At 41.2% G+C, this 14,462-nt stretch overlaps 2 protein-coding genes and 1 long non-coding RNA gene across 4 annotated transcripts; 2 read left to right on the forward strand and 1 right to left on the reverse strand.

The window, feature by feature from the left end:
* Positions 1-1,105: 1,105 nt before the first annotated feature.
* Positions 1,106-3,155, reverse strand: LOC113719096 (uncharacterized). 2 transcript variants are annotated; one of them, XM_027244126.2, is made up of 2 exons: positions 2,972-3,155; positions 1,106-2,788 (listed from the first exon to the last, which is right to left on the reverse strand). In XM_027244126.2, the coding sequence occupies exons 1-2, from the start codon at positions 3,006-3,008 to the stop codon at positions 1,389-1,391; spliced, it is 1,437 nt and encodes a 478-aa protein (XP_027099927.2). In that variant the 5' UTR covers positions 3,009-3,155; the 3' UTR covers positions 1,106-1,388. The 2 variants fall into 2 exon arrangements, with proteins under 2 accessions (XP_027099927.2, XP_027099929.2); XM_027244128.2 differs by having other exon boundaries at positions 1,106-2,860; positions 2,972-3,107.
* LOC140032818 (uncharacterized) lies at positions 3,146-3,830 on the forward strand. Its single transcript, XR_011836700.1, has 2 exons — positions 3,146-3,275; positions 3,381-3,830. It is a non-coding gene; the product is annotated as an uncharacterized lncRNA (long non-coding RNA).
* A 1,852-nt stretch (positions 3,831-5,682) lies between these two features.
* Positions 5,683-10,292, forward strand: LOC113718528 (uncharacterized). Its single transcript, XM_027243428.2, has 7 exons — positions 5,683-5,745; positions 5,803-6,097; positions 6,256-6,428; positions 6,608-8,344; positions 8,453-9,125; positions 9,457-10,098; positions 10,162-10,292. Exons 1-7 carry the CDS (start codon positions 5,683-5,685, stop codon positions 10,290-10,292), a joined length of 3,714 nt encoding a protein of 1,237 aa, XP_027099229.2.
* The last annotated feature ends 4,170 nt before the right edge of the window (positions 10,293-14,462 follow it).

Raw genomic sequence — 14,462 nt, forward strand, 5'->3', positions numbered from 1 at the left:
TAACAGCAGAGATATCAAACACTTAACCTGAGCTTGATGATCAAACGGGCATATAGAACGAGAAAATCCAGTTAATCCGCAATGCTTTCTCATCCGTTTTTGAAGACAATAAAACAAACTATTAACACATTCAATGAATTTGGCTTTGGTTTTGATGGAAGACAGAAATCGAAAGCTATAAGCCAAGATTAACAACAATAGCACGTTTGTACGCTTCACTTTCAAAATTTGGTTCTCTAACAATTAGATTACCACAAAACGACCCAATCACGAATGAAATTAGTTAACTCAAATAAATTTTTTCCTGCATTGTGTTCCAACGTTCACATATAGTTTATCAAGATGTGAAGCACTTGGTTTGGCCTCGAAGATCAAGATCCTGTAAGGTTGAGCCACCTTCTAGGCTTGCATCCGGAGACTAAAACTTGGCCAAGAAAAACAATAATATGACCACGAAATTTTTTAACGTCCGCAATAATAATATTACCAAGTTCTGATGCAACCCTAGGGAACCAAAACCTCCATCAAAGAGACACACAGGAATGGTTACCTAGTTTAAGGAGTTCAAATAGAAAATTCTTTACTGCGTAGTTCTTGGTCTGGGAATATGTGCATTCTTAAGTGTGTCCATCATAAAGCATTTCTGTTTTCTTTTAGAAACAAATTTTAACGAGGTGTTTCATTTGCATTAGTATATCACAAGGACATTTTGCAGTAAGTATCTTGAAACTATTTTACCAAAAGAAAAAATAATAATAAAACCTTGAAACTACAATCGAGGAATCAGGACGGTACGCTAAGGATAAATTAACTTTTGTACCTATTCTAAACGCACGCCGCTTCCCTTCCTGGAAAATGCATAATAAATCAACCATGTATTCTTTTTAACATGCACGAATCTACATAGGTATCTGCTGGTAGCCTGCAAGGCTTCCAACACAATTGAAAATCGGGGAACATTAATCTCTTGGAGAGTACAAAGCTGTGCTGTGCTGATCATGTTCTCAGCAATGTATCGCTGTTTATGTAGTTGCATTCTCCAGAAAGCTATGATCAACGAGAACAGACGCCAGATTATGGGATTTACGTCGAAAGAGTAGTAGAATTTCACCATCAAGTAGAGGAGTGAAGGGAGAGTAGAATTTCACCATGAAACAGAGTATAAAAGCTTTAAAAAAGTGTTTTTAGACCCAAAAGCATTTAATTACTAAAACACAAGAGAACTCAAAATATTTACTCGATGATCCAAAGGTCTAAATAACTCATTAAAAGCTCTCTTAGCGGTTCACGAACAGCTCGAGTCAAAGTTCAACTCGAATTTGGTCAATGTCGGACTCAAAGTCTGTTTTAAGTGCTCGAGTTTGAAAGTTCGAGCTCGAGCTTGAGCTCTAGATCGAGAGCTCGAGTTTGAGCTTGAGCTTTAAAATAGCAGAATTCGAGCTCGAATTCGAGTTTGATAAAACTAAGTCGAAATTCGACTCAATTAGGCCAAATCTCAAGTCGAGCTCGAACTCTAGAGCTCCAGTTTGAGCTTGAGCTTTAGAATAGCAACTCGTTGAATTTGAGTTCGAGTTTGAGCTTGATAAAACTAAGTCGAGATTCGGCTCATTTAGATCAAATTTCGAATCGACTCGACTCGTTTGTAATTCTAGTCTGGTATCAGACCTAACACTAATAACTCTTCTTCTTTTTCCTCGGAAAGCATGAAGATAATTATCCTGTTTGTTAGGCCGTCTGATACCAGACCTAACACTATTAACTCTTTTTCTTTTTCTTCCTTCAATTAAAGGAAACGCGCGTAGATAATACGTGAGAGGCAGTGAAGGAAGATCTTCTCTAGCAAACTTCTCACGAATCACAGACAGTGAAGGAAAACCATTTCTTCCAGATGAAGCGTTATGCGATTGAGGATCTTCGCTGCCAAGTTTCCCACCAGTCGTATCAATCTCTTCCGTGAAGGAATGAAGCATTCCTAAAGTCTCCAACAAAACCAATCGCTTGCCATGTTTCCCATCAAAAAATTCCTTGGCCGCCTCCTCAATACAATTTTCCGTTACAAGCTCTGTTGAAGCATATTCATATGATTCAAATTCCCGCATCTCTAATCTAAGACTATATTTATCTGCACATTCCAGCGCCTCAAGAGCTTTGTTAGCAACATCCATGATGCCTTTCACAAATTGGCGACATCGCCATTCATTGGAACGCTCGCACAGCTCAGCGAATCTCAGCAAGAACTTTAGATGTTGGCAGAGAAAAGCTGATTCAGTCCCCACTTCACGGAAAAAGTTCATAGCGTCTTTGAGTTCTCGACAAGACTGAAGCACATCCCTCACCGCCTCACGACAAGGTAGTAAGGCTGAATTGCGACGTAAATCTTCCCAGGAGTTGTAGAAGTCAGATTCATCAAGAAATTTCTCCAGCTTATTCTCATTTAAACCAATCTGTTCTACTAATTCTGGCACTTCTCTTGATAGCATTCGTTTCCAGCCGTGACGAATATTCATCCTATACTCATCATATAACGGTGAAGAACTTAGTAGCTTAGTTCTCCGAGCAAAATCTCCTATAGGCAGTGCAAGAGGTGCAATATCTTCTAGTAATTGGTCCGGCAAAGTTGGGGGTCCTTCCATTTCCAACACTCTGATGACCATATCAACTTTTTCTATAAATAACTTGGCTTGCAATACCTTGATATTCAGTATTTTGCGTAGGATAGTAGTTAACTCGTCCACCTCCACCGACAGATAAACAACGTCATCATAAGCCATCTTTCCCTCTGTCAATCCTACCCGATGTAATCAATAGAAAATTAACAAAGAAATCACCCTTCATGTTTGGATTTAAACCTTTAACCGGACTGCAATAAGTAAATATAAAAGGAAAAAAAAAAGAACATACTAACATGTAAGACAAATCAAAAGAACAGGGGCCTGACAACTATGAATGCGAGAGAGAAGCTACAGCTTACCAGCAGCAGAGGAGGAACGGCCATTGATGATCGGCATCACGATTGCTAGAAGAAAGCCGGCGACGAGAACTTGTGGTCAACGAAGATGAAGCAGCCAAGTCTCCCCAAGTGCCAAAAGTCTTGTCTTTGATTTCTTTTCTTCTCAATTTTCTTTGAGGGGACCTCGCTAGTTGACAAAAGTTGAATATTTAAGAGTTGGACCGGGCCCTGCTAAGGGAGTAGCATTATTTGCATTCCTAAAGGAACAATTTGGCAAGAACTATTACCAAGAACTATTACAATTTGGCAAGATTAAAGTTGATAGGTATAATTTGTTAGTAATTTTATTATTTATTTTTCCTTTTATTCCTGATAAATATTGTGTTAATTGCAGATATTTACTTATATTTGATATTTGGAATCATTTCAGGAGTGAAGCAGAAAATTACCAAATGATGTACTAGCAATAGGAGACAAGAGTCAATTCCGCAGAGCCTATCTTTGGTAATTCATCTTCTCAATTCGGTGGAGGCACACGGAATAGCATTGGTCATTTGGCTCTTAAGGAGAGAGGAACGTACAGAGATGAAAAACATGGAAGTAAAATCGGCAGGCTTTCTTTTGGGTAGCTTTGACTACCAATTGGGTGGGGACCACTGGAGAGAAGACTAGGCATCTTTCTTTTGGCTTTAAAAAAGAAAAGAGACGTACAGGAGCTCTGAGACGACCTTTTAGTTTTAGTGTTTAGCCTAGTCTTTAGTTTTTCTTTCTTTCTCCTGACTGGCCTCTGACACACGCCAGGTGTTCGATAATATTCCCCAACGGGAAAAATACCTTTTATTCCTTGCTTCTTAATAGAAAACGCAATACCTTTGCAATCTATTAATTCGTGTGGTACTTTTATTATGCGGCGTGGCTAAGTCTTCCATTTAGTCAAGGGTCAACTCGACGGCGCAGTCCCGAAAATCTGTGAGATCTAATTAGTTTTCACGTGTTCCGTTATTTATTAATATTTGCACGTTGTCTGCTTGAATTTTCATGGGATTATTTTATTAATTGGATGTCAAGGGCCCGATGTTCAATGTGATTTATTAATCTCGTGCCAATTTAATCAATTAAATCCGTAATTGTTTGATTGATTAATATTAGTGGCAACTGGTGTGTTTACACATTAGGGGAATGTGCAATCTAATTTAAATAACCCTCGTAGCGTGTTATTGATTAGGGCTAGATTTTTCTGGTTATTAATGCAATTGGAAAATTAATTCCTACGATTGTACCTAGGAGTACTTTTCTGGTTAGGGGTGATTAATGGTCGTACCTTGGTCATCTATAAATTAAAGAAAAATTAGTCATTAGAGTTCATCGATGGCTATAACTAGCCTATTAATAAATTAAGTGAACCTCTCCTGCATCAATGATCGGATAAATGGACTGTGCCTGAGTAGTTGCATCCTTGGCTAGAATTTATTTATTCCTGATTAAATTCCTGCTATATTTGTGCTAGTTATTCATTCATTTTTAGTTAAATTGTTTAATTGTTTTTAGTTTCATTCCGGTGAAATCCCCCCTTATCAATTGGACTTTAAAAGAGACAGATATCTCCAGTCCCTGAGGAGACGACCCTACTTGCCACTGTCTACTATTTAGTAATTTTTGTCAACTAATTAATTCTGGTATATCGGGTTAAGCAAATTCTTCGGAAACAGGGTGAATCAAGTAACCCATTGCACACCTAGAGTCCCTGCTCCAGTACCTAGGATTAATTATTGACTGTTTTTAGTGGTAGCTAGGTTCTATATTATTATTATTATTGCACAGGTTTGACGCCCTGTCAATTTTTGACGCCGTTGCCGGGGACTGGCGTTATTATTTGTTTCTTTATTAAGTTCATTTTTGCTCTAATTTTCTGGTATTTTTCTAGTGTATGCCTAGGTCTTCTCGTACAGGTGAATTGATTTTTGACCCTGAAGTAGAGAAGACCGCGCGTAGAACAAGAAAGGAAACCAGACAGCTCAGAGAGGAGCACTCCAGTGCTGCATCTCAGAGATCTGAGCCCGAAGTTGAACCATCAGATTCGTTTGGTGACACTTCAAGTGATTCGTACAAAGAGAACGTCGCCATGGCAAACACACAAACATTAAGGGAGTTGGCTGCTCCAAACTTGACCCAACAATCTCTTTGCATAACTTTTCCTCGCCTTAGTGAGAATGCAGCTTTTGAATTAAAACCTGGTTTAATACATTTGTTGCCTGTTTTTCATGGTCTGCCAGGAGAGGAACCCCACAAACACATGCAGGAATTTGATGTGGTGTGTTCGAGTATGAAGCCTTCGGGAGTAACTGATGAACAAATTAAATTAAGGGCCTTCTCTTTCTCTCTAAAGGACTCGGCAAAGGACTGGTTATACTGTCTACCTGCAGGCATTATCACCACGTGGCCAGAGATGCAGAAAAAATTTTTTTGAAAAATATTTCCCTGCATCCAGAGCTGCTAGTTTGCGAAAGGAAATATGTGGCATCAAGCAATTTCACGGGGAATCCTTGTATGAATATTGGGAGAGGTTCACCAGGCTGCGTACCCGATGCCCGCATCACCAAATAAGTGATCAACTGCTGATTCAGTATTTCTACGAGGGGCTACTGATGAACGATAGAAATATCATTGATGCAGCTAGTGGTGGTGCACTGGTGAATAAGACTACCCAAGAGGCATAGGACCTAATCGAGCGAATGGCAGAGAACTGCCAGCAGTTTGGTACGAGAGCAGATGTTCCTACGAGAAAGGTCAATGAGGTAAGTTCATCTTCAATCCAACAGCAGTTATTTGAATTAACCTCATTTGTTCGACAGATAGCTGTAGGAAATGTACAGCAGGCCAAAGTGTGTGGGATTTGTACGAATATTGGTCATACCGCAGACTCATGCCCACAGTTGCAAGAGGAGGGAACTGAGCAAGCACACATGGCTGGTAACATGCCCATGCCACGTAGACAGTATGACCCCTATTCCAACTCATACAATCCGGGTTGGAGGGATCATCCAAATATGAGCTATGGGGGAAATAAGCAACAAAATTTCATCCCCAATAGACAGCAGGGCTTCCAGCAACAATATCAAACAAGGAATCAATCCTCCTCTGCCTCAGGTATGTCCCTAGAAGACATGGTTAAAACCATAGCCTCTAATACTATGAAATTTCAACAGGACACTGAGGCCAGCAATCAAGAGATGAAAGCACGTATGCAAAACTTGAAAAATCAGATGAGTCAATTAGCCTCAATTGTCAACCGACTAGACTTCCAGGGAAAGGGAAACTTCCATCCCAACCTGAGGTGAATCCCAAGAATGTAAGTGCAATGACCCTCAGGAGTGGGAAAGAGGTTGAAAGACCAGCACCAGTGGCTCCGAAGGACAAGAATGAGGACCGCATTGAGAAGGAGCTTGAGGAAGAAGGAACTCCCGGCACAAATAAAGAGGTAATACGTAACCCAGTGTTCCAGTTAAGCCTAACCCACCACCTTTTCCTAGCAGGTTGGAAAGGCCTAAAAAGCAAGACAAGGAAAAGGAAATTTTGGAGATGTTTAGGAAGGTGGAGATAAATATCCCCTTACTTGACGCAATTAAGCAAGTACCCCGGTATGCCAAATTTTTGAAGGACCTATGCATCAATAGGAAGAAATTGAGGGGAGATGAAAAGATAATTGTGGGAGAGAACGTATCCGCAGTGCTTCAAAGAAAACTTCCACCCAAGTGCGGAGACCCAGGTATGTTCGCTATTCCTTGTAAAATAGGGAACACTAGCATTAGGAATGCCATGTTAGATCTAGGAGCCTCCATAAATGTGATGCCCAAGGCTATTTATGCTTCTCTAAATTTGGGCCCCTTAAAGGAAACTGGCATTATAATTCAATTGGCTGATAGAACTAATGCTTATCCCGATGGGGTGATAGAAGATGTGTTAGTGCAAGTGACCAATTTAGTGTTCCCTGCTGATTTTTATATTCTTGATATGGGTGATGAACGTTCTCCAAATCCATCACCAATTTTGTTGGGGAGGCCCTTCTTGAGCACAGCTCGTACAAAAATTGATGTTAGTGAGGGCACCCTAACGATGGAATTTGATGGAGAAATAGTTCATTTCAGTATATTTGAGGCCATGAAATATCCGTGTCATTCTAATGCTGTTTTTGCTGTGAGTGTAATTGACCCTTTGGTGCAAGAAGTATTTGAGATTAATGGCAGGGATGAATTAGAGATAGCAATCACCAAACATTTGGATCTGGAAGCAGCTTGCGAAATGGAGTTAGACATCAGTTTGCAAAGAATGGTTGGAGCCTTGCATTCACTAGGCCAAAGTCCTCTAAGGTATGATGTTGCTCCTATATTTGTGCCTGAACCACACTTAAAGTTATTACCTTCTATCGTGCAGGCACCTGAAGTGGAGTTGAAACCCCTGCCCGAGCATTTAAAGTATGCCTTTTTAGGTGAAAAAGAGACGTTACCAGTGATAATCTCATCCAAATTATCACCCACGGAGGAGGATAAGCTGCTACGGGTTTTAAGGGAGCATAAGGAAGCTATAGGTTGGACAATTGCGGACATCAAGGGTATAAGCCCGTCCGTGTGCATGCATCGAATTCGCCTGGAAGAGGATGCTAGGCCGATAAGACAACCACAAAGGAGATTGAACCCCATCATGATGGAAGTGGTCAAGAAAGAGGTAATCAAGCTTCTGGACGTAGGGATTATTTTCTCTATCTCAGATAGCCCATGGGTGAGTCCGGTCCAAGTGGTGCCAAAAAAAGCAGGGGTAACTGCGGAAGAAAATAATGAAGGGGACCTTGTTCCAATTCGAAAGCCTACGGGTTGGCGCCAGTGCATCGATTACCGTAAATTGAACGCAGTGACCAAGAAGGATCATTTTTCCCTTCCATTCATTGATCAAATGGTTGAAAGGTTAGCTGGTCGTGCCTATTATTATTTTTTAGATGGTTTCTCTGGTTATTTTCAGATAGCAATTGCGCCAGAGGATCAAGAGAAAACAACTTTCACTTGCCCCTTTGGCACTTTCGCCTATCGAAGGATGCCCTTTGGATTGTGCAATGCCCCCGCAACATTCCAGAGGTGCATGATTAGCATTTTTTCTGAGTATGTGGAAAGAATAATTGAGGTAGTCATGGATGACTTCAGTGTCTATGGTGATAGTTTTGATGATTGCTTAGATAATCTAACATTGATTTTGAAAAGATGCATTGAGACTAACCTAGTGCTCAATTGGGAAAAATGTCACTTCATGGTTGAGCACGGGATAGTTCTAGGACATGTAGTGTCATCTAGAGGAATTGAAGTTGATAAAGCTAAAATAGATGTGATATCTGCTTTACCTTACCCCGTAACTGTACGGGAAGTTCGTTCTTTTCTAGGACATGTAGGTTTCTATCGCAGATTTATCAAAGATTTCTCAAAGGTCGGGGCACCACTTTTTAGGCTTTTGTAAAAGGATGTCAGTTTTGAATTCAACGAGGAGTGCAAAGAAGAGTTCGAGAAGTTGAAGAAATTACTCACTTCTCCACCTATCATCCAACCTCCTGATTGGAATCGCCCATTCGAAATTATGTGTGATGCCAGCGACTACTCCGTGGGAGCAGTTTTGGGACAAAGGGTGGAGAAAGCGGCGCACACAATATATTATGCCTCTAGAGCTTTAAATGGCGCCCAACTCAATTACTCTACTACGGAGAAAGAACTCTTAGCTGTTATTTTTGCTTTAGAAAAGTTTAGACCTTATTTGTTAGGTGCTAAAGTAATTGTGTATTCTGACCATGCAGCGTTGAGGTACCTACTGACCAAGAAGGACGCTAAACCCCGCTTGATAATATGGATATTGCTCCTGCAGGAATTTGACTTGGAAATCAGAGACAAAAAGGGAGCGGAGAATCTAGTAGCTGACCACCTAAGTCGAATACTGGTAGCGGAGGAAGAATTACCATTAAGGGAGTCTTTTCCTGAAGAGCATTTACTTTCTATTAATTCATCCCCTCCTTGGTTTGCAGATATTGTGAATTATTTGGTTACTGACAAATTGCCCGCAGGTTGGCCCAAGGCAAAAAGGGACAAACTAAAAAGCGATGCAAAGTACTATGTGTGGGATGATCCCTATCTGTGGAAACAAGGTGCTGACCAAATCATGAGGCGATGTATAAGTGAGGGTGAATTCCAATCTATATTGACTTTCTGTCACTCTTTTGCATGTGGGGGTCATTTTGGACCTAAACGGACTGCTAAAAAAGTGTTGGAAAGTGAATTTTATTGGCCTACCTTATTTAAGGATGCTTACTTGTTTTGTAAGGCATGTGATAAATGTCAGAGGGTAGGCAATTTATCCCGAAGGGATCAACTGCCACAGGTGCCCATGCTTTTCATTGAAATTTTTGATACTTGGGGTATAGATTTCATGGGTCCCTTTCCAAATTTCTTGTGGATTTTTATACATTTTACTAGCAGTGGATTATGTCTCGAAGTGGGTGGAAGCAAAAGCCACCCGCACTAATGATTCCAAGGTGGTTGCAGATTTCATAAAGTCTAACATTTTTGTGCGATTTGAAATGCCACGGGCAGTTGTGAGTGATAGAGAGACGCATTTTTGCAACAAGACAATTGCTGCTTTGTTCAGGAGATATGGTGTACTTCATAAGGTTTCCACTTCCTACCATCCACAGACCAATGGCCAGGCTGAAGTCTCGAATAGGGAAATAAAGTCTATTTTGGAAAAGATGGTCCGCCCTGATAGGAAGGACTGGAGTTCAAGGTTGGAAGATGCTTTGTGGGCATACAGAACCGCTTACAAGACACCTATAGGAATGTCTCCCTATAGGTTGGTATTTGGTAAGCCTTGTCATCTTCCAGTGGAGTTCGAGCATAGAGCATTTTGGGCAGTAAAACAATGCAATATGGATATTGAGGAGGGCAGTGTTCAACGGAAGTTACAGTTACAAGAATTGGAGGAGATTCGCAATGAAGCCTATGAGAATGCGGTGATTTATAAAGAAAAAATTAAGATTTTTCATGACCAACAGATCTCGAGGAAGACATTCGAGTGTGGGCAAAAAGTTCTACTGTACCACTCCAAATTGAAGTTATTTCCAGGTAAATTACGTTCTCGTTGGATTGGCCTTTTTGTTGTGACTAATGTTTTTCATTATGGTGCAGTGGAGATCCAAAGTTTGAAAACTGAGAAGCAATTTGTAGTGAATGGTCACCGTCTCAAGCCATATTATGAAGGTTTTCCAATTGAGCGGGTGGAGATGATGCACTTGGAGGACTCGATTAGCTTAGTTTAAGCAAAGTTTTGGACAACGTCTAGCCAAAAACGTTAAAGAAAGGCGCTTTTGGGAGGCAATCCAAGACTATTTGTTTCAGTTTTCATGCATTTTTGAAGTTTTTGTTAAGTGTTAGTGTCAATTAATAGTTTGATGTTTGGTGGCAGGAAATTAGTAGTTAGACGTGCCCACGCCAGGTGGTCACGCCTGAGGGAAAGAAATTTTCGTTCAGAATCTGTGGACTCTATAGCAGTTAGACGTGCCCACGCCAGGTGGTCACGCTAAAGAATCAAAAATTTTCGACGGATGGTCAAATGACTAAGGGCAGTTAGGCGTGCCCACGCCTAAGCCAGAGGTTCCTTTTTCTTTCAAAAAATAAAAAAATAAAAAATAAGAGGTCAAAATTTCCAAAGGACCCGAAGCCCTAGTCTTTTTCTCCTTCTCCTTTCTTTTCTTTTTCTTTCTTCTTCTTCTTTCTTTTCTTTCTTCTTCTTTCCTTTCCTCTGCTTGGTCCGTCGCAGCGCCCCACCTGGCCGCACGCCGCCATTGCTGTCCGCCGCCACGCAACGCCCTCCTCCTGCACCGCGGACCTCGCCCTTGCAACCAGCCGCGCGAGATCCTGCCCGCACGTCGCGCCTCCAAGCGATCTGGCAGATCGCGCACCAACAGCCGCAGCAGGCCAGCGAGCAGCAGCTGCAGTCGCGGACTGCAGTCCGCGCGCGCAGACCGCGCGCGCAGCTTGCCCCCTTGCGCGCGACCTCCAGCCAAGCTTGCAGCAGCCTCGCGTAGCCTCCTCTGCGCGCATCACCTCCTGCGCAACGCGCAACCCAGGTGCGCAACACCTGGCCGAGAGCAGCAGTAGCCCGCGCGCTTGCGCCTGTGCGCCAGCACCAGCCCCAGCCCGCGCGCGCGAGCTCAGCCTAGGCGCGATCCATCCGCGCGCCTCGCCAGCAGCCGCCATCCCCAGGGCGCGTGGCCCTCACGCGCCTTCCTCCACTCCGTTGGCCGCCTTTGCTCTCTTTACTGTCATCCACTGCCTCCTCCAAACCTCTGGTGATTTCGTTCTTTAATTTTCTGTCATTAATTAGCTGAGGCCAGATTACTAGCTTTTATTAGCTGATGCCAGATTTTAATTTCTTAGTTGAGGCCAGATTTCTTTTAAGTTGCTAGCTGAGGACAGAGATTTTGTGCTATTTGGGTGCTGTAATATATCTGTGGTTCATTGTGGTCTATTTGTGAAATTTTGTACTCGACCGGTGATATTTGGGGGATGTTTTTACTCTGACTACCTGTTTAATTAATTTTTGGGGAATAATTGTTGTGCTTACCTAATTAATTTATTTTTGGGTTGAATTTGTGGTATTTGGGGAAAATTTTGCTGCTGACAGGTTTAATTAATTCTTGGGGGTGTGTTCATCGGCCGTTTCTGCACTTGTCTGTGATTGGAAGCTGTATTTAGTTGTCATTTGCTTTGTTGGCTGTTTGTTGACCTCTTTGGAATCCCATTTCCTTGCCTCCACCATGCCCTCTGATTTCCAATGACTAAATCAAAAAAAAAAAATAAGGGCACGAGCAAATGGACACTCGTATGGAGCGGATGGAGCGTCAAATGGGCGGGATGGCCCAGAATTTAGCACAGTATCTCCATCATGTGGGTTTCCGGCCACCTTTGCCTCCGCAGCCGTAGTTCATGTCTGCTCTCCTCCGTTTCAAGGGAAGTGTCGTTGCCCCAATACCTATGTTTTGATATTTCTTTGCTTACATTGAGGGCAATGTAAGGTTTAGGTGTGGGGGAGGGTTAACTATGCTTTGGTTGCGTTTTTAGTTGTCTGATTAAATTTTTCCTTGCCTTAGTAGTCCCTTTCTTCAAACTGTGATGAATGCAATTGAGATATGAGTACGAGTAGTAAGTTCATGCCATGGGGTGCTCTATTTTCCTCGATGCTGAATTGATTGATTAATATGCTGAACTTGACATAAATTTGACCACTTGTGCGATTTTTGGGCCGAATTTTTCGTTTGTTTGAGTGGTTATTGCACATGGTTTGTCATTCTAGAATTTGCTCAGTTATGCATGTCAAGGCTGCATTTATATGAGTTTAATGCGTTGAAATGATAGGGCACCTAGGGATGAGCCATTTTTGGACTTTCTTAAAACCGACCCTTGGATTGTTTACTACCATTAGGGAGCCAAGTTGAGCCTTAACCCCTATTCTTTGCTTGAGACCCCAGCTTTTAGCCGTGAAACCTCTTTTTAGACTTTCTTTCTGAACCTCGTGTGAAGAAGTGCTTTGGTTTCATTATACAGAATTATAGTATCTGAGAGGCTTTGCAATCTATTAAAAAAAAAAAAAACCACAAAAAGAGAAAGAAAAAAAGAGGTGGAAAGAAGGCAAAATGCAAGAAAGCAACGAGTAAAGTTGATTCTTATGGTGCTGGTTGGGAGTTGTTGAAAAAAAAAGAAAAAAAGAAAAAAATATAGAACAAAAGAGGAGAAAGGAAAAGTCGAAGGTCGTGGCAAGTGCCAATTTACTCTACTCGTGTGATGGTTGAGATGCCTTGAAGTTCCCAATGTGTAAGAATCTGTGTAGTGAGTTTCTGAGCACTTTCTTTATACCTTTACACCCTTTTGATTCCTTTTTATCCTACCTTCTCACCCTAGCCCCATTACAACCTTGCAAAGTCCCTTGATTGCTGCATTTAAATTCATAAGTAAGTGGTGGAGATATGATATATGAGCAAGCTTGTGGTAGTGTCATTCTATTGTGTTGATTTGAGAGCCATCTTATATATATATATCCTATAAACTTCGGAGTGAATGAGTGCACTTTGAACTGTGAGCATTGTTGATTTGGTATATTTTGATTTCGATGAAGTTATTGGGGAATTTGGAGTGCCGTTTTTGGTATGAACTGCTGTAAATTGCTTCATATCTTGATTGTACTTCTGAGATAATTATGCTTGAGGGCAAGCATGATTCAGGTGTGGGGGAAATTGATAGGGTATAATTTGTTAGTAATTTTATTATTTATTTCCCCTTTTATCCCTGACAAATATTGTGTTAATTGCAGATATTTACTTATATTTGGTATTTGGAATCAATTTCAGGAGTGAAGCAGAAAATTACCAAATGGTCCTACTAGCAATAGGAGACAAGAGTCAATTCCGCAGAGCCTATCTTTGGTAATTCATCTTCTCAATTCGGTGGAGGCCCACGGAATAGCATTGGTCATTTGGCTCTTAAGGAGAAAGGAACGTACAGAGATGAAAAACATGGAAGTAAAATCGGCAGGCTTTCTTTTGGGTAGCTTTGACTACCAATTGGGTGGGGACCACTGGAGAGAAGACTAGGCATCTTTCTTTTGGCTTTAAAAAAGAAAAGAGACGTACAGGAGCTCTGAGACGACCTTTTAGTTTTAGTGTTTAGCCTAGTCTTTAGTTTTTCTTTCTTTCTCCTGACTGGCCTCTGACACACGCCAGGTGTTCGACAATATTCCCCAACGGGAAAAACACCTTTTATTCCTTGCTTCTTAATAGAAAACGCAATGCCTTTGCAATCTTTAATTCGTGTGGTACTTTTATTATGCGGCATGGCTAAGTCTTCCATCTAGTCAAGGGTCAACTCGATGGCGCAGTCCCGAAAATCTGTGAGATCTAATTAGTTTTCACGTGTTCCGTTATTTATTAATATTTGCACGTTGTCTGCTTGAATTTTCATGGGATTATTTTATTAATTGGATGTCAAGGGCCCGATGTTCAATGTGATTTATTAATCTCGTGCCAATTTAGTCAATTAAATCCGTAATTGTTTGATTGATTAATATTAGTGGCAACTGGTGTGTTTACACATTAGGGGAACGTGCAATCTAATTTAAATAACCCTCGTAGCGTGTTATTGATTAGGGCTAGGTTTTTCTGGTTATTAATGCAATTGGAAAATTAATTCCTACGATCGTACCTAGGAGTACTTTTCTGGTTAGGGGTGATTAATGGTCGTACCTTGGTCATCTATAAATTAAGGAAAAATTGGTCATTAGAGTTCATCGATGGCTATAACTAGCCTATTAATAAATTAAGTGAACCTCTCCTGCATCAATGATCGGATTAATGGACTGTGCCTGAGTAGTTGCATCCTTGGCTAGAATTTATTTATTCCTGATTAAATTCCTGCTATATTTGTGCTAGTTATTC

The sequence above is a fragment of the Coffea arabica genome, unplaced genomic scaffold, assembly GCF_036785885.1.
Source record: "Coffea arabica cultivar ET-39 unplaced genomic scaffold, Coffea Arabica ET-39 HiFi ptg000106l, whole genome shotgun sequence".
Classification (NCBI taxonomy): Eukaryota; Viridiplantae; Streptophyta; class Magnoliopsida; order Gentianales; family Rubiaceae; genus Coffea; species Coffea arabica.